This window comes from Coregonus lavaretus (genome assembly GCF_964263955.1).
Source record: "Coregonus lavaretus genome assembly, chromosome: 21".
Classification (NCBI taxonomy): domain Eukaryota; kingdom Metazoa; phylum Chordata; class Actinopteri; order Salmoniformes; family Salmonidae; genus Coregonus; species Coregonus lavaretus.
Genome location: NC_140008.1, coordinates 33,060,683 through 33,080,981, shown reverse-complemented (window position 1 = coordinate 33,080,981; position 20,299 = coordinate 33,060,683). Strand labels below are relative to the sequence as shown.

The following is a 20,299-nucleotide window of genomic DNA, read 5'->3' as shown; positions in this document are numbered from 1 at the left end:
AGTGCATTTGGACTAGAGACACCCCCGCCGCCACTGCTGTCCCTCCACTCTCTCCCTCTTTCTCCCTTTTCTCCCACCACTCTCTCCTTCTGTCCCTCCTATGGCTCTCACCCTGCGTTTATAAGCAGTTTCAGAGTGTTGACATGGAAACGAGGAGGCCTGGGAAGTGCAGCCGGTTGCTTGGGTTTGTACTCACTGCTCAGTGTAAAGCTATCTCAAGTCTCAATCTCAAGTATCTCAAGTGAAGAAGACTGTAGTCAGAGCCCTGTGAGATGTAGCCTTGGCTTTTACAGACTGAATGAAGGAGTGGGTGAACTGAGCTGTTTGAAGTGTGAGAGCGATGCTCAAAGTGGGGCTGAGAAACTGTAGTAGTTTCTCCTTCAGATGTGTCCTATCTGCACAGTCTGCTGTGTGAGAGAAGCAGGAAGTGAGAGTGATATTTGAATAGGTTTGTTTTACCATGCTCTGTAAAGCTTGGTTAGCATCCATTATAAAATAAATTCTAGACAGAGAGATGCTGTAGCTTTCACTAGTGATGGATGATCCTCTTCTAGCTCATTTGGCATCTGTCTCACTCTCCATGGACTGTACCACAAGGATGTCTCACTAGATTTTATTATTCAACTTTCATTGTTCTGGGCAGACCTCTGTGCACCTTCCTGAACGTGGTGATGTAGAGGGGACTCCTGGGTTATTTGATCTTTGACCCAGATCTCAACCCCTGCAAGCAGGGCCACAGCTGGCCTCTTTCACTAGGCCCATGTCCCTGCTGGCCCTCCCTTTCTTCCCTCCCTCTTCCATCCCTCCTTCCCTGTGACTGACAACAATACCCCATCATCTGCCACAGCTCACAAAGACCCTCCCTCATCCTCATGTCACCCCGTTAAAGAGAGGTCATCGTGGGACATTTTAGAGCTCTTGTTGCCCCCTTAGAAAAGGCTGTGTCGGGTAAGAAGTACCGTTTTAAGAATCATTGTCTGTGGACCGAAAATGTCATTGCTCATTAAAAATATATATATACAGCTGCAGAAAAAATTAAGAGACCACTGCAAAATTATCAGTTTCTCTGGTTTTACTATTTATAGGTATTTGTTTGGGTAAAAATAACATTTTTGTTTTATTCTATAAACTACTGACATTTCTCCCAAATTCCAAATAAAAATATTGTCATTTAGAGCATTTATTTGCAGAAAATGACAACTGGTCAAAATGACAAAAAAGATGCAGTGTTGTCAGACCTCGAATAATGCAAAGAAAATAAGTTCATGTTCATTTTTAAACAACACAATACTAATGTTTTAACTTAGGAAGAGTTCAGAAATTAATATTTGGTGGAATAACCCTGATTTTCAATCACAGCTTTCATGCGTCTTGGCATGCTCTCCACCAGTCTTTCACATTGATGTTGGGTGACTTTATGCCACTCCTGGCGCAAAAATTCAAGCAGCTCGGCTTTGTTTGATGGCTTGTGACCATCCTTCTTCCTCTTGATTACATTCCAGAAGTTTTCATTGGGCTGGCCATGACAGGGTCTTGATCTGGTGGTCCTCCATCCACACCTTGATTGACCTGGCTGTGTGGTATGGTGCATTGTCCTGCTGGAAAAACCAATCCTCAGAGTTGGGGAACGATGTTAGAGCAAATGGAAGCAAGTTTTCTTCCAGGACAACCTTGTACGTGGCTTGATTCATGCGTCCTTCACAAAGATAAATCTGCCTGATTACAGCCTTGCTGAAGCACCCCCAGACCATCACCGATCCTCCACCAAATTTCACAGTGGGTGCGAGACACTGTGGCTTGTAGGCCTCTCCAGGTCTCCGTCTAACCATTAGACAACCAGGTGTTGGGCAAAGCTGAAAATTGGACTCATCAGAGAAGATGACCTTACTCCAGTCCTCTACGGTCCAATCCTTATGGTATTTTGCAAACCTCAGCCTGGCTCTTCTTTGCTTCAGCCCTGCCGACTTCAGCCCTGCCCCTAGGAGCCTGTTTCGTACCGTCCTCGCCGTGCACTTCACCCCAGCTGCCGTTTGCCATTCTTTTTGTAGGTCACTTGATGTCATCCTACGGTTGTTGAGTGACATTTGAATGAGTTGGCGGTCATCCCGGGCAGGGGAGAGTCGTTTTCGCCCTCTGCCGGTCTGTAGCTTTGTTGTCCCCAATGTCTGCTGCTTGACCTTGTTCTTATGAAGCGCCGTCTTTGAAATGTTAAGGATGGAAGCAACCTGACGCTCACTGTATCCCTCTGCCAGTAAAGCCAGAATTGAACCCTTCTTTTTCTCACTCAAAACTTTCCTTTTCAACTCTTTTGGCATGGTCAATAGTTATTCTTTGATTAATATTACTTTTGAGGTACTATTAGCACTGTTTTTGCCATCCAGATGGTCCTATTGCAAGAGGATAGTGATGACCACAGCTGTGTTTTTTATACTTTTCCTCGTTAAATAAGATTTGGTTAATGTGATCACCTAATCAGTACATCATTCAGTAGAATGAGGTGTGCATGTGTTGGAATTCAACAGACACTGGAATGGAATGGCTGTCATACATGTAGAGATGCTGATTTAAGAAAAATGTGAAGTTGTCTCTTTAATTTTTTCCACAGCTGTATATATATCTCCAGAGTTTCGTTTTTCGGTGTTGACACATTTAATTGACATCGTTCCATAGAAAATAGTTGTCTTTCAAGAAGGAAAAAGCACGTAATATTCACTGCAGGAAGATCCATACAGGTGTATGATATTCCACTGATATTGATGTTGAGATTCCTTGTTCCTCCCCTAATGAATGCCAAGATGAAAAACAGATGAGATCAAGATGGAAATGTACAGTACATTCAGAAAGTATTCAGAATACTTCCCTTTTTCCACAGTTTGTTACGTTACAGCCTATTCTAAAATTGATTAAATCTACAATTTTCCTCATCATTCTACACACAATACCCCATAATGACAAAGCAAAAACCATTTTTTAGAAATGTTTGCAAATGTATAAAAAAACAGACCTTATTTACATAGGTATTCAGACCCTTTGTTATGAGCTCAGGTGCATCTATTTCCATTGATCATCCCTGAGATGTTTCTACAACTTGATTGGAGTCCACCTGTGGTCAATTCAATTGATTGGACATGATTAGGAAAGGCACACACCTGTCTAAATAAGGTCCCACAGTTGACCAATTGCACCAATTGTGCAAGTTCTCCCACTTAAAAAGATGAGAGAGGCCTGTAATTTTCATCATAGGTACACGTCAACTATGACAGACAAAATGAGGGAAAAAAATCCTGAAAATCACATTGTAGGATTTTTAATGAATTTATTTGCAAATTATGGTGGAAAATAAGTATTTGGTCAATAACAAAAGTGTCTCAATACTTTGTTATATACCCTTTGTTGGCAATGACACAGGTCAAACGTTTTCTGTAAGTCTTCACAAGGTTTTCACACACTGTTGCTGGTATTTTGGCCCATTCCTCCATGCAGATCTCCTCTAGAGCAGTGATGTTTTGGGGCTGTCGCTGGGCAACACGGACATTCAACTCCCTCCAAAGATTTTCTATGGGGTTGAGATCTGGAGACTGGCTAGGCCACTCCAGGACCTTGAAATGCTTCTTACGAAGCCACTCCTTCGTTGCCCGGGCGGTGTGTTTGGGATCATTGTCATGCTGAAAGACCCAGCCACGTTTCATCTTCAATGCCCTTGCTGATGGAAGGAGGTTTTCACTCAAAATCTCACGATACATGGCCCCATTCATTCTTTCCTTTACACGGATCAGTCGTCCTGGTCCCTTTGCAGAAAAACAGCCCCAAAGCATGATGTTTCCACCCCCATGCTTCACAGTAGGTATGGTGTTCTTTGGATGCAACTCAGCATTCTTTGTCCTCCAAACACGACGAGTTGAGTTTTTACCAAAAAGTTCTATTTTGGTTTCATATGACTATATGACATTCTCTCAATCCTCTTCTGGATCATCCAAATGCACTCTAGCAAACTTCAGACGGGCCTGGACATGTACTGGCTTAAGCAGGGGGACACGTCTGGCACTGCAGGATTTGAGTCCCTGGCGGCATAGTGTGTTACTGATGGTAGGCTTTGTTACTTTGGTCCCAGCTCTCTGCAGGTCATTCACTAGGTCCCCCCGTGTGGTTCTGGGATTTTTGCTCACCGTTCTTGTGATCATTTTGACCCCACAGGGTGAGATCTTGCGTGGAGCCCCAGATCGAGGGAGATTATCAGTGGTCTTGTATGTCTTCCATTTCCTAATAATTGCTCCCACAGTTGATTTCTTCAAACCAAGCTGCTTACCTATTGCAGATTCAGTCTTCCCAGCCTGGTGCAGGTCTACAATTTTGTTTCTGGTGTCCTTTGACAGCTCTTTGGTCTTGGCCATAGTGGAGTTTGGAGTGTGACTGTTTGAGGTTGTGGACACGTGTCTTTTATACTGATAACAAGTTCAAACAGGTGCCATTAATACAGGTAACGAGTGGAGGACAGAGGAGCCTCTTAAAGAAGAAGTTACAGGTCTGTGAGAGCCAGAAATCTTGCTTGTTTGTAGGTGACCAAATACTTATTTTCCACCATAATTTGCAAATAAATTCATTAAAAATCCTACAATGTGATTTTCTGGATTATTTTTCTTCTCAATTTGTCTGTCATAGTTGACGTGTACCTATGATGAAAACTACAGGCCTCTCTCATCTTTTTAAGTGGGAGAACTTGCACAATTGGTGGCTGACTAAATACTTTTTCCCCCCACTGTATATATATATATATAAATGTAGATAGATATTTAATACAGATATACACATATAGATATATATACATTTGCAAAAAAAATTGAAAAACCAGTTTTTGCTTTGTCATTATAATGTATTTTGTGTAGATTGATGAGGGGGGGGGAAACAATTTCATCCATTTTAGAATAAGGCTGTAACGTAACAACATGAGGAAAAAGTGACTGAGCAGGCAGACACTGATGTGCAGGTGCAGCAAAAAAGTAGGTTATCTGTGGGAGCCGACGGATTACTTTTGTATTTTGAGATCCATGTTTGGAGAAGGCCTTTGTACCGTGTAGAGTAGATAAGAGGAGTGAGTGTGTGTGAGAGAGAGACGTGTCCCAGACTCAGTTCAGCCAGTTCACCAGGCTGGTAGCTTCTCTGGATCCTCTACATAACAAAGACATGAAGAAAGCACCATGAGTCTGTCTTGGTAAGCAACACGAGGATCGTAACTTCTCTTTCTAGATCGCAGGGCTCTTTTCTTGTTACCAAGAGGCCATAACGGAAGACCGTGTAACTGACATGGATTATTTTGCAACAAACCACATCGTCGGAGCAACTCGTTTAAATAGTTCCTTTGTATCCTCTTTTGTTCTTCTCCTAGGAATCTCTGTGATTTTGTTTTCTTATTCTGGTTATGTTAAATGTAATGGAGGCTGTACTTAAGCTTTTCAGTAAATCGCAATGGTTTGATATATTTTGTTTTGAGCCATCTGTGAGAACACAGCATGACCTGTTTGTGTACTGGTTAATTATTAGCTGAGGAGCAGCGCCTAGGCTACATTGGGAATTCAGCTTTCCTTTCTGCAACAGTGTGTGTGCCAACTTAGAACTAACAGTGTATCAACATCTGTGATGTATTTCTGAAAATAACAAAGTATGAAAGACATTTACCAAGGAGAGGGGGAGAGATGAGTATGTGGATGGTTTGAAATGGATTGTTCTTTCCATGTGCTTTGATTAGGGATGTAGCTCAGTTGGTAGAGCATGGCGTTTGCAACGCCAGGGTTGTGGGTTCGTTTCCCACGGGGGGCCAGTATGAAAAATAAAATAAATAAATAATGTATGCACTCACTAACTGTAAGTCGCTCTGGATAAGAGCGTCTGCTAAATGACTTAAATGTAAATGTAATTAGGCTACGTTTGTAGGTTAAGGCCTACTATGGAGCTTTTAGGTATTGCCTTGAGGCATCTCATATGAGAGACATTTCTGAGGGTTAGAGGAAAGTGAATATTTACTGGCTGAAGCCAGTGACTAACCTTATCAATGATCTCAACATTCCCTACACTTCCTGCTTCCACACTTCCTCTTTAAGCACACTCTGTGTCATCTTAGATGTTTGCTAGAAGCCATAGGCTATTACTGCAACCTCTTGTCCTGTTAGCTAACTGAGTTCATTTGAATGTATGGCTTTAACCTATATACCAGGGGTTGGCAACATGTGGCCCGTGTGCCAAAACCGGCCAGTGAGTTATTTTTTTTAGTAAAAATTCATTTAAAAAGTTGTTAAAAAAAATAAATAAACGTTTTTGGAAACTAAAATGAATTCGCCCAAAAAAAAAAAAGAGACTTATGTGATTGTGTCTCTATGTAATCAAGGTATGAAATTATTTATTTTCAAATACAAATACAATCTCTTTTTGGGATTAGTTGTGGTCAATTTGCAGTGTACAAATTATTATAATTATGTTCTGGCCCCCCGACCATTCGCTTTTGCAAAAATCAGCCTGCAGCTGAATCTAGTTACCTTAATCTAGTTGCCATGGCATATCAGACAATATACCACAGGTATGACGCTAAGCTACTTGTTTACTGTTCTAATTATGTGGGTAACCTGTTTTATAATAGCAATAACGTACCTCGGGCGTTTGTGGTATATGGCCAATATACCACAGCTAAGGGCTGTATCCAGGCACTCCACGTTGCGTCGTGCTTAAGAATAGCCTTTAGCCGTGGTGTATTGGCCATATATCACACCCCCTTATAGCTGTGATGACATAGGGCTCTGCATTCAGCAACTGCGTTATCACTTTATAGGCCTCGTATGATACTGTACATGTTCTGGCATCTAGCCTACAGTCGTGGTCAAAAGTTTTGAGAATGACAGAAATATACATTTTCACAAAATATGTTGCCTCAGTTTTTATGATGGCAATTTACATATACTCCAGAATGTTATGAAGAGTCATCAGATGAATTGCAATTAATTGCAAAGTCCCTCTTTGCCATGAAAATGAACATAATCCCCAAAAAAACATTTAAACTGCATTTCAGCCCTGCCACAAAAGGACCAGCTAACATCATGTCAGGGATTCTCTCGTTAACACAGGTGAGAGTGTTGACGAGGACAAGGCTGGAGATCACTCTGTCATGCTGATTGAGTTGAATAACAGACTGGAAGCTTTAAAAGGAGGGTGGTGCTTGAAATCATTGTTCTTCCTCTGTTAACCATGGTTACCTGCAAGGAAACACATGCCGTCATCATTGCTTTGCACAAAAAGGGCTTCACAGGCAAGGATATTGCTGCTAGTAAGATTGCACCTAAATCAACCATTTATCGGATCATCAAGAACTTCAAGGAGAGAGGTTCAATTGTTGTGAAGAAGGCTTCAGGGTGCCCAAGAAAAATCCAGCAAGCGCCAGGACCGTCTCCTAAAGTTGATTCAGCTGCGGGATCGGGGCACCACCAGTGCAGAGCTTGCTCAGGAATGGCAGCAGGCAGGTGTGAGTGCATCTGCACGCACAGTGAGGCAAATACTTTTGGAGGATGGCCTGGTGTCAAGAAGGGCAGCGAGGAAGCCACTTCTCTCCAGGAAAAACATCAGGGACAGACTAATATTCTGCAAAAGGAACAGGGATTGGACTGCTGAGGACTGGGGTAAAGTCATTTTCTCTGAATCCCCTTTCCGATTGTTTGGGGCATCCGGAAAAAAGCTTGTCCGGAGAAGACAAGGTGAGCGCTACCATCAGTCCTGCGTCATGCCAACAGTAAAGCATCCTGAGACCATTCATGTGTGGGTTTGCTTCTCAGCCAAGGGAGTGGGCTCACTCACAATTTTGCCTAAGAACACAGCCATGAATAAAGAATGGTACCAACACATCCTCCAAGAGCAACTTCTCCCAACCATCCAAGAACAGTTTGGTGACGAACAATTCCTTTCCCAGCATGATGGAGCGCCTTGCCATAAGGCAAAAGTGATAACTAAGTGGCTCGGGGAACAAAACATCGACATTTTGGGTCCATGGCCAGGTAACTCCCCAGACCATAATCCCATTTGAGAACTTGTGGTCAATCCTCAAGAGGCGGGTGGACAAACAAAAACCCACAAATTCTGACAAACTCCAAGCATTGATTATGCAAGAATGGGCTGCCGTCAGTCAGGATGTGGCCCAGAAGTTAATTGACAGCATGCAAGGGCGGATTGCAGAGGTCTTGGAAAAAGAAGGGTCAACACTGCGAATATTGACTCTTTGCATAAACTTTATGTAATTGTCAATAAAAGCCTTTGACACTTATGGAATGCTTGTAATTATACTTAAGTATACCACAGTAACATCTGACAAAAATATCTAAAAACACTGAAGCAGCAAACTTTGTAAAGAACAATACTTGTCATTCTCAAAACTTTTGACCACGACTCTACTGCTTTCTAGATTAGTTGCCTTTGAAAGTGAGGTTATGTTTTAATTCAAGTAAGCATTTTTTTTTTTTTACAACCAAATCTCTTTTTGATGTAAATGGCATGTTGTAGAAGGGTCCAGACTTTTCTTTTGTGATTTCACGTTTTTGAGAAACTTACACCAAAGAGCAAAGCACTTCCTCATCCTCGTTGTGTTGTATGGCGGCCCTGAAAAACATAAACAAAGCCTCCAAAAACACCCAAATACGTCCTTTTAGAAATGGCAAAGCTCTCAGTATAGTGATGCAGGTCTTTAGATGTTGTACACATGAAATTGTGTCATTCCGAACTTTATCCGCAATGTTATATTCCCTTTTGTGCGACTCGAGCACAAAAAATAGCTATCCAGCTTTTCCATTCTCCCTATAGCATGCTGCTACAGGTAACTGGCAAAATAAAGGAAATGCCAACAAAATGTGTCTTAATAGGGCATTGGGCCACCACGAGCCGCCAGAACAGCTTCAATGTGACTTGGCATAGATTCTACAAGTGTCTGCAACTTCCTGTGTGGAAGCACCACATGCTTTCAATATACTTTGTATCCCTCAAGTGTTTCATTTATTTTGATAGTTACCTGTAGAATGGACGGAGAGGTATCGCTCAAGTCCACTACAAAATGGAATATAATGTTGCAGATAATGTTCGGAAATCATGTGTACACAATCTAAAGACCTGCATCACTATACTGAGATCTTTGCCGTTTCTAAAATGACTTATTTGGTGTGTTTTTGGAACCTTAGTTCATGTTTTTTTGGGGCCCACATACTACACAACAAGGATGAGGAAGATATTTGCTGTTCGGGGTAAGTTTCTCAAACATGTGAAATCACAAACTAACTGCAAAATCCTTGCTCTTGCTGTTCTAGCTGTGCCTGTAACCCAGGCCTACCCTGTCCCCCTCCCTCCTGACCCAAATATGGCGGTAACCCTACCCAGTCTGGGAGCGCTCCCAGTGACCTCACCATGCAGCCGAGAGGCCCGGGCCCATGTCTTTTTCCGAGATCAGATTTATGGGCCTTTGTGTCGTAGGCCCAGCCATAGCCTCATCCCAAATGGCACCCTATTCCCTAATGTAGTGTTCTACTTTTGACCATAGCCCTTGTGAAAGGTAGTGCACTACATAAGGAATAGGTTGCCATTTGCGACAGAACCATGGTTTCAGCTTTCCATTCCTAATTTATTTATTTATCCACTCCTAAATATGCGGCAACTTCACCCTCTGCAATTTGCTGTGAGTGCATATGTGAGGGTAGGGCTAAATGTAACACTGGTCAATTGTAGGGTAACTTGGAGTAAAACTCCACCCTACCTCAAAACACTTTGCAAGAGTAATGGCATCCAGGGAAAGTGTCGTTTGGGATCTAATGATTAGCCCAATAAATGTAAATGCAGATAGGCAACCCCTTGCTTCAGCCTATTTATTTATAGCCACTATGCTGCATCAGTTGGGCTACAGGTGGTAATGCGTATTGCAAATAAGCATACCTGAGAATATGGACCATGTGTAAGCTATATGCATGCCATGGTCCAATATATTAAAATAATTTATACAAATAATTTTACCAATATGTGACTAGTTTCAGGAAACTAGGCTTATGTCACGGGTCACTACTTCACAGGAGAGCCATTTGAACGTCAACTTAAAAAAAGTGTAGTAATTAAAACTTGTTTTTCAACCTCATCCAACATGTCTTGTTAACAAACTATAGTTTATAGTTTTGGAAAGTCTGTTAGGACATCTACTTTGTGCATGACAGAAGTCATTTTTGCAACAATTGTTTACAGACAGATTATTTCACTTATATTTCACTGTATCACAATTCCAGTGGGTCAGAAGTTTACATACACTAAGTTGACTGTGCCTTTTAAACAGCTTGGAAAATTCCAGAAAATGATGTCATGGCTTTAGAAGCTTCTGATACGCTAATTGACATCATTGGAGTCAATTGGAGGTGTACCTGAGTGGCGCAGTGGTCTAAGGCACTGCATCGCAGTGCTAACTGTGCCACTAGAGATCCTGGTTCGAATCCAGGCTCTGTCGCAGCCGGCCGCGACCGGGAGACTCATGGGCGGCGCACAATTGGCCCAGCGTCGTCTAGGGTAGGGGAGGGAATGGCCGGCAGGGATGTAGCTCAGTTGATAGAGCATGGCGTTTGCAACGCCAGGGTTGTGGGTTCGATTCCCACGGGGGGCCAGTATAAAAAATATATATATATATATATATAATATATATATATATATATATATATATATATATATATATATATATGTAATCACTAACTGTAAGTCGCTCTGGATAAGAGCGTCTGCTAAATGACTGTAATGTAATGTATTTCAAGGCCTACCTTCAAACTCACTGCCGCTTTGCTTGACATCATGGGAAAATGAAAAGAAATCAGCCAGGACCTCAGGAAAAAATTGTAGACCTCCACAAGTCTGGTTCATCCTTGGGAGCAAATTCCAAGCGCCTGAAGGTACCACGTTCATCTGTAGAATCAATAGTACGCAAGTATAAACACCATGGGACCACGCAGCCGTCATACCGCTCAGGAAGGAGACGCGTTCTGTCTCCTAGAGATTAACGTACTTTGGTGCGAAACGTGCAAGTCAATCCCAGAACAACAGCAAAGGACCTTGTGAAGATGCTGGAGGAAACCGGTACAAAAGTATCTATATCCACATTAAAACGAATCCTATATCGACATAACCTGAAAGGCCGCTCAGCAAGGAAGAAGCCACTGCTCCAAAACCGCCATAAAAAAGCCAGACTACGGTTTGCAACTGCACATGGGGACAAAGATCGTACTTTTTGGAGAAATGTCCTCTGGTCTGATGAAACAAAAATATAACTGTTTGGCCATAATGACCATTCGTTATGTTTGGAGGAAAAAGGGGGTGGCTTGCAAGCTGAAGAACACCATCCCAACCGTGAAGCACGGGGGTGGCAGCATCATGCTGTGGGGGTGCTTTGCTGCAGGAGGGACTGGTGCACTTCACAAAATAGATGGCATCATGAGGAAGGAAAATTATGTGAATATATTGAAACAACATCTCAAGACATCAGTCAGGAAGTTAAAGCTTGGTCGCAAATGGGTCTTCCAAATGGACAATGACCCCAAGCATACTTCCAAAGTTGTGGCAAAAAGTCTTAAGGACAACAAAGTCAAGGTAATTGGAGTGGCCATCACAAAGCCCTGACCTCAATCCTATAGAAAATATGTGGGCAGATCTGAAAAAGTGTGTGCGAACAAGGGGGCCTACAAACCTGACTCAGTTACACCAGCTCTGTCAGGAGGAATGGGCCAAACTTCACCCAACTTATTATGGGAAGCTTGTGGATTGCTACCTGAAACGTTAGACCCAAGTTAAACAATTTAAAGGCAACGCTACCAAATACTAATTGAGTGCATGTAAACTTCCGACCCACTGGGAATGTGATGAAATAAATAAAAGCTGAAATAAATCATTCTCTACTATTATTCTGACATTACACATTCTTAAAATAAAGTGGTGATCCTAACTGACATAAGACAGGGAAGTTTTACTCTGATTAAATGTCAGGAATTGTGAAAAACTGAGTTTTTAAATGTATTTGGCTAAGGTGTATGTAAACTTCCGACTTCAACTGTAGCACGCTTCTGTCTATTTGAGCTGGTCAGTATGTGTAGGTAATCCTGTCTAACGCGGCTTTAAAAAAAAAAAAAAAAAATCGTTTAATGGAGCATGCATAATGTTGCTCTCCACTTTCTGGAGGATCGAGTTTTGAAATCAGGGGAATTAGAGTATGATAGATAGCTAACGAAATGGAGAAAACAATTTTCTCCGGATTACATCTTCAAACTAAGGGCAAACATGGCATCCGTGACAGGGAGACACAGCCATCATGCATGATGTTTACAGGTAAGATAGCCTAGCTAGCTACATTTTCAGATATTATACATTTCTAATTTTGACAAAGTGGTTTCATTTCAAGTTAAAGTGTACTGTAGCTGGCTGGCTGGCTAGCTAACGTTACATGTATGCTCTTATTATTCGTATCTCAGAGCCATTTGCTTGCTAACATTGAACCTGATTGGTTAGCTACCTGCAGATTCATGCAGGATAGTAACGTCATGAGTTGGGATTATGGTTCATTGTTTAGCTAGCTAACGTTAGCTGGCTGGCTCGCTAGCTAACGTTACATGTATGATTTGACACATTGTTTACCTAGCTAGGTTCATTGTTTACCTAGCTAGCTTGCTACATGTTTTAACAAAAGACTCCACTATGCAAGTAACCATTTTGGGTGCGTTCGTAAATTCAGTCTGAGTATGTCAGAGCGCAAAGTAACTGATGAATTTACGAAATCACAACACCCATTGAATATTGCCGGTGTCAGTAAACGTTGTGAAAAAAACATAATTCAATTGTGCCAGCAGCACAGTTAGTCACCAACGCTCTGGATAACATGAAAACAGCCTGCTGGTGAGGCTGTTTTCATGTTATCCAGAGGTAAACAATGATCCATAATCCCAATTTTGTGTCTGGAAGTAGCTGGCAAGCTAGCCAATGTTAGCCACTTAGCTTGGGTGCTTGACTGCCGTTGAGGTCAGAACGCTCGGATCAACCCTACTCATCGGCCAGAGCGTCAAGTGTGCGCTCTGAATGCTCCGAGAGCGAAACGAGATGGGTGGGGCTAAAGCTTAAGAGGGTGTGAACGATGCTGAATGGGTGCAGACAAAGAAGAGCTCTTCAGTTGGTACCAAAACTTTCTAAGGCCATTTTCTCAAAAGTGAGATTACAAGTTTATCAACTTTCAAAGCAGAATTACTTTCCCATTGTTCCCTGCAGTGAATGATATACCATTATGTAGCTCTGTGTCACTGCTTTTATCCAATGTAAAAAAAAAAATGTTGCTACATAAGTCCGAATCAAGGCGGTCGGTCACATATGTTATTGGGCTCATTTCTGAAGGTGGAAATTATATTTTAGATGGTGTCAGCATAATTTTGTTTTTTTCGAGTAGGATGTCCTTTTAAAATGTCACCAGAACTGAGCTTCTCAGTGCTTCTACATAAAAATTATCCTGTTAGAATTTGTTTTAAAATGTGTTCTGTTGCATTCGCTAATGAACATGACCCTAATCCAGAGTCGGTTAACTTCAGTTTTACAGCTTGTGACAAACTAATTGGCACATTCATTGATACAATGTCAGTCTGCAGTGACCTTATACACGCTCTTGCAGCTTTTATTCTCACTAACCCACTTTTAGGGATGTTTTCAATAAAATAGATGAGACCAGGTGTCATGGAGTTATTTACAGTGAGGGAAAAAAGTATTTGATCCCCTGCTGATTTTGTATGTTTGCCCACTGACAAAGACATGATCAGTCTATAAATTTAATGGTAGGTTTATTTGAACAGTGAGAGACAGAATAACAACAAAAAAATCCAGAAAAACGCATGTCAAAAATGTTATAAATTGATTTGCACTTTAATGAGGGAAATAAGTATTTGACCCCTCTGCAAAACATGACTTAGTACTTGGTGGCAAAACCCTTGTTGGCAATCACAGAGGTCAGACGTTTCTTGTAGTTGGCCACCAGGTTTGCACACATCTCAGGAGGGATTTTGTCCCACTCCTCTTTGCAGATCTTCTCCAAGTCATTAAGGTTTCGAGGCTCCACAGATTTTCTATGGGATTAAGGTCTGGAGACTGGCTAGGCCACTCCAGGACCTTAATGTGCTTCTTCTTGAGCCACTCCTGTGTTGCGTTGGCCGTGTGTTTTGGGTCATTGTCATGCTGCAATACCCATCCACGACCCATTTTCAATGCCCTGGCTGAGGGAAGGAGGTTCTCACCCAAGATTTGACGGTACATGGCCCCGTCCATCGTCCCTTTGATGCGGTGAAGTTGTCCTGTCCCCTTAGCAGAAAAACACCCCCAAAGCATAATGTTTCCACCTCCATGTTTGACGGTGTTGATGGTGTTCTTGGGGTCATAAGCAGCATTCCTCCTCCTCCAAACACGGCGAGTTAAGTTGATGCCAAAGAGCTCGATTTTGGTCTCATCTGACCACAACACTTTCACCCAGTTCTCCTCTGAATCATTCAGATGTTCATTGGCAAACTTCAGACGGGCCTGTATATGTGCTTTCTTGAGCAGGGGGACCTTGCGGGCGCTGCAGGATTTCAGTCCTTCACGGCGTAGTGTGTTACCAATAGTTTTCTTGGTGACTATGGTCCCAGCTGCCTTGATCATTGACAAGATCCTCCCGTGTAGTTCTGGGCTGATTCCTCACCGTTCTCATGATCATTGCAACTCCACGAGGTGAGATCTTGCATGGAGCCCCAGGCCGAGGGAGATTGACAGTTATTTTGTGTTTCTTCCATTTTGCGAATAATCGCACCAACTGTTGTCACCTTCTCACCAAGCTGCTTGGCGATGGTCTTGTAGCCCATTCCAGCCTTGTGTAAGTCTACAATCTTGTCCCTGACATCCTTGGAGAGCTCTTTGGTCTTGGCCATGGTGGAGAGTTTGGAATCTGATTGATTGATTGATTGCTTCTGTGGACAGGTGTCTTTTATACAGGTAACAAGCTGAGATTAGGAGCACTCCCTTTAAGAGTGTGCTCCTAATCTCAGCTCGTTACCTGTATAAAAGAGACCTGGGAGCAAGAAATCATTCTGATTGAGAGGGGGTCAAATACTTATTTCCTTCATTAAAATGCAAATCAATTTCTAACATTTTTGACATGCGTTTTTCTGGATTTTTTTGTTGTTATTCTGTCTCTCACTGTTCAAATAAACCTACCATTAAATTTATAGACTGATCATGTCTTTGTCAGTGGGCCAACTTACAAAATCAGCAGGGGATCAAATACTTATTTCCCTCACTGTACTTTGTATTGACCCACTTTTCTGTTGACCTTTCATGGCTTTTTTTAATGGGTCATGTTTTTTCAAATTTAGGATCACATTGAAGTAATAGGTAAACAACTGTGGGACGTTCCTTGGGACGTTAATGCAAGTTAAAAGTTCCGTTAAATATCAGTCTGACCGAAAAATGTGTTTGGAGTGTATTGTAAAAATACATTAGGGACTAGGGTTGGGCAATGTCAACCTTTGTCCTATCGTGATTATGTACCCATAAAACATTGTGATATACGATGCTATGACCCCAAATCAGCTAAAATGACAGTTGGGCTATAGCCTGTGCAGAGGCTAAGGGTAGGCAATGGCAAATCTGTTCTAATATTATTTTCTGGTGGAGGAGCAGAACAGGTTTGTGTGTGTCTGTCTGTGCAGCACTTACATGATGGAGCAGTGACTGTCGGATGAGGAATGGGCTGTCTTACCGTAGTGAGCTAGGTTATAGGCCTACATCATGGGCTGGATAGAAGCAGTCTACTATCTTCTACCAACTGGATAATTGCTTAATTTGCCTCATAAAATAAGATACAAATAAATAATATTGTTTGTTTTATCTCTCATAAAGCTATGATTGAGAATAGCTTAGGCAAGGGCTGGGTGATATATCGATTGGTGATATTCCAAATGCCTGTATCGCAAGAATCAAGGTGTTTTACATTTATTTATATATATATATATTTATTTTTTTAATGGGGTTTATGTCCGCTTGTTCTCATGTTGTCCTTTTGGTCTCGTCTCCTTCGCTCTTTCTGTGCTGTGTGCAACTTCCCATTTACACACACACAGACACACTAAGACCCCACTCCCGGCCACTCACAACAACAACTAAGATGAGAGATCCCTTCTTCCTCTCTGACAAGCTATTTCAAATTGCTATTTGCATTTGAGGTTTGGTCCAACAGAATCGGTCATATGGACACCGAAACACATTGAGACATTTTACTGTATTAGAGGAGAAGTTAACCTTTCTAAAGATACCCTTTTTGTCTCAACTCCTCCAATTGTGCGCAGAGCAGACACTACTAAAACGGGAGTATCAATGAACATTCATTGTAGAAAATTCATGCTCAATTTGTCGTGCACAGCATTGCGGTACCACGTACCGCTAGCAGCATTTTAGCCAAATACTGTTATACTAGCTGTCTAGTCTGTGTTTTATAAATGTGCAATAAGCATAAAACACAATTATATTAGGAATTGGCAACTCCTTCTCATTCTGAGAAATAAGATAGGCCACTTGATTTCAACATCTGAACAAAGTGGACAGTTGGAGACATAACAATTCAACTGTTCTACCTTGTTAGCTAGCAAATAAATCCAAGTTGGCTAAACTTGAAATATAAAGATCAGGTGGCTGCTGGCTACTCACTAGCGTGTGGGCTTGTGCTTGAGAGACCTGTGTTAATTTTCTATAATGCCTGCTACAAGAAGTTAGTCATTATTAGTGAATGTGCATTATTCATGGTTCTGGTTAAATTTGTAACAAAAAGGGAATTTTCATAGACTTGAAATATTATTGCAAAAAAGCAGGTTAACTATTTTGATGAAATAATTACATTATTAGTTGGTCTTATGGTTGTGGAAGGCTTATATTTAGCCTAGGTATAATTTCACAAGCCCTGAATTCATTATATTATTGGTGATTCTTTGAAGTGTGGTGTATTTGGCCTTTAATTGTGAAGCAAAGCTTATTTAGAGAGAGCGTTTTATATGCAGTACCAGTCAAGTTTGGACACACCTACTCATTCCAGGGTGTTTCTTTATTTTTACTATTTTCTACATTGTAGAATAATAGTGAAGACATCAAAACTATGAAATAACACACATGGAATCATGTAGTAACCAAAAAAGTGTTAAACAAATCAAAATATATTTTATATTTGAGATTCTTCAAAGTAGCCACCCTTTGACTTGATGACAGCTTTGCACACTTGGCATTCTCTCAACCAGTTTCATGAGGTAGTCACCTGGAATGCAATTAAATTAACAGGTGTGCCTTGTTCATTTGTGGAATTTCTTTCCTTAATGCATTTGAGCCAATCAGTTGTGTTGTGATAAGGTATACAGAAGATAGCCCTATTTGGTAAAAGACCAAGTCCATATTATGGCAAGAACAGCTCAAATAAGCAAAGAGAAATGACAGTCCATTACTTTAAGACATGAAGGTCAGTCAATACGGAACATTTCAAGAACTTTGAAAGTTTCTTCAAGTGCAGTCGCAAAAACCATCAAGCGCTATGATGAAACTGGCTCTCATGAGGACCGCCACAGGAAAGGAAGACCTAGAGTTACCTCTGCTGCAGAGGATAAGTTCATTAGTTACCAGCCTCAGAAATTGTAGGCCAAATAAATGCTTCACGGAGTTCAAGTAACAGACACATCTCAACATCAACTATTCAGAGGAGGCCGCGTGAATCAATTCTTCATGGTCTAATTGCTGCAAAGAAACCACTACTAAAGGACACCAATAAGAAGAAGAGACTTGCTTGGGCCAAGAAACATGAGCAATGGACATTAGACCGGTGGAAATCTGTCCTTTTGGTCTGATGAGTCCAAATTTGAGTTTTGTGGTTCCAACCGCCGTGTCTTTGTGAGACGCAGAGTAGGTGAATGGATGATCTCCGCATGTGTAGTTCCCACCGTGAAGCATGGAGGAGGTGGTGTGATGGTGTGGGGGGTTCTATGCTGGTGACACTGTCAGTGATTTATTTAGAATTCAAGGCACACTTAACCAGCATGGCTACCACAGCATTCTGCAGTGATATGCCATCCCATCTGGTTTGCGCTTAGTGATCCAAAGGCTTCAGATCAGCTTGGCAAATGGCTGACAACAACCAGACCCTCTTACCCACAGAAGAGGGGGGTGGGGTTGGGGGCTGTGCCGGTTTTGACACCTTAACACTCGGTGGTAAATTAGGCAGGAGGGGAATCTCTCCTTAGCCTCTCAGTATTGGTAAAGGAATGTGCTTTGTCTCCAGAAGACTTTTGCCGCTAAAACTTTTACGGACAAAAAGTGAACACTGGATCAATATTTCCAACATCAGAATGTGGGGAATGGTTAGTGGGGATCTAAAGATGTCCAAGCAGTCGTGCTGTTAGTCCGCTAGGGACTTTTTCTCATGTATTAAATCTGTTTGCATTCTGTGTTTATTATTAAGTTAGCTAGTAAATGAACAATTAAGCCAATTTGTGTAGTGCTGAATCATAAGTAAAGCTGGGGTTCTTGCGGATCCAAGAATTCTGCGACCATTCATAATGACGACTGAAAAGAGGTAATGAATGATTCGTTGACTGTTTTATACATAGTGATAGGTAAATACCTTTTTAGAGTTTAATTCGGGAGATGGTAACTCTATAAACAACTTCTTCCATGGTGCCCCAAATCCTAATGAGGTAATTGTTACATGATGAATTTAATCGAGTAACAATTAAACATAGTTGATTCGATAAATAACAGTCATCATATTAATGAAAGTCACGTCACGACATACTGTATACCGTGAATCGCCCCCATGAGTGAAAAAAATCTAGATACGATTTTGAAGCCATATCGCCCAGCCCTAGCTTAGGCTATAGACTTTCATTCTTGTTATTTTTGAAAGCCACAACAACTTTAGGACAACACCTTCGTAGACTAGAATATTTTGGGAAATAAGCTACTGTTCATAACTTTAACTTGTCTTAAAGCTTTTACGATAGGCCTAGTAGGAGGATAGGTTATTGGCCATTTGGTTTTAACCTCGCATGGAGGGATTTTCCTGGCCCGCATGGATAATTTATTTCTTAAGTTTAAACTTGATTTAACTTGTCATTCGATTTGTCTGTAGGCTATTGATATTGTTTGTTCACTCTCATTATTAGTCCTCTGGCTATCTTACGTTACATTCAACTCCGTTACATTCATTGTTTGATCGGTAAAAAGCCTTGCATAAATCGATGAAGCGTAGCCTTCAGTCATATAGCCTTATGATTTGAGAGAGAAGGGAATATAGTTAAGGAGTGTCCGTTATATAAAGAAATATAGCTTAATGCCCATGTATCCAACATAGAGAGAGAAACAACATTTTCTGACTGGACATTTTGCGCTGCTTTGGTGGAATTATCTGGTCTACCTTCCTCTCTTGCCTATATAACATATTTATTAAAATAGGCTATAGCAAATAGGAATAGGAAAATTACTCAGTCATTTGTGTGCTGCCCTGCTGTGCGCTGCGATAGTTTTTAATTTATTTTTACTGCGCCGCGCCAGTCAAATTCAAATAGGCTAAACCATCGTCTGTCACCATCAACGATAGACGATTCTATCGTAATATCGCCCAACCCTAGTAGTGACCCCGATGTAGTGATCATGGTGGTTGTCCAAGGCTTTACTATGTATGGTCATTGCATTTTTGGTTGAGGAAACTAAAACGGAAGTGCTGTGACAGGATGTGTTGTCATGTCCACCTTTTGAAGAGAGGCAGTATTACCTTACTGTCTGTAACCCCATCGACCCTACATCCAGGGCTCAGAGCTGTGGCGACAGCAGGCTTTGCTACTATCATCACTGGGGCTGCTGTTGGGCTTCTCCTTGGCTGTGGCTCTGCTGTCATAAAGCTGTAGTACATCTCACTGCAATTTCTGCCTTCTTAAATGAGCTTTTCCGTTTTTAGCGCTGCTCTATAATTTTTTGGGGCTTCATCGTATACCAGTGTCAGCACGATTTGGATAAATGTTCAGCAACAATTATTGGGTTACTTCAATTAAGCATTTACTCAGTGTGCAGTAAATCCACTCTGCTTTCACTGCCCATATCCAATTATTTATTGGCACTAATGGAAGGTTTCAGATTGACAGGGACATTGGCAGTTTTTGTACGTTTGGTACATTGACAGTTAGCTACATTGTTACCTCTCTTGTCCATAGTTTTGTATTTGAGCTGCGTTCAC

The 20,299-nt window shown here is 41.5% G+C and overlaps 1 protein-coding gene across 4 annotated transcripts in view; it reads left to right on the top strand.

Annotated features, from left to right (window-relative positions):
* LOC311148922 (ecotropic viral integration site 5 protein homolog) overlaps positions 1–20,299 on the top strand; it is a 106,995-nt gene that overhangs the window by 23,928 nt on the left and 62,768 nt on the right. The window contains exon 1 of one of the 4 annotated variants that reach the window (XM_084185948.1): positions 5,083–5,209. The exons of the other annotated variants lie outside the window; for them this stretch is intronic. Coding sequence (XP_084042074.1) covers positions 5,196–5,209 — 14 coding nt within the window. The 5' untranslated portion in view covers positions 5,083–5,195. Of the gene's footprint in view, positions 1–5,082; positions 5,210–20,299 lie in introns of those variants that run through there. 4 annotated transcript variants of the gene reach the window in all.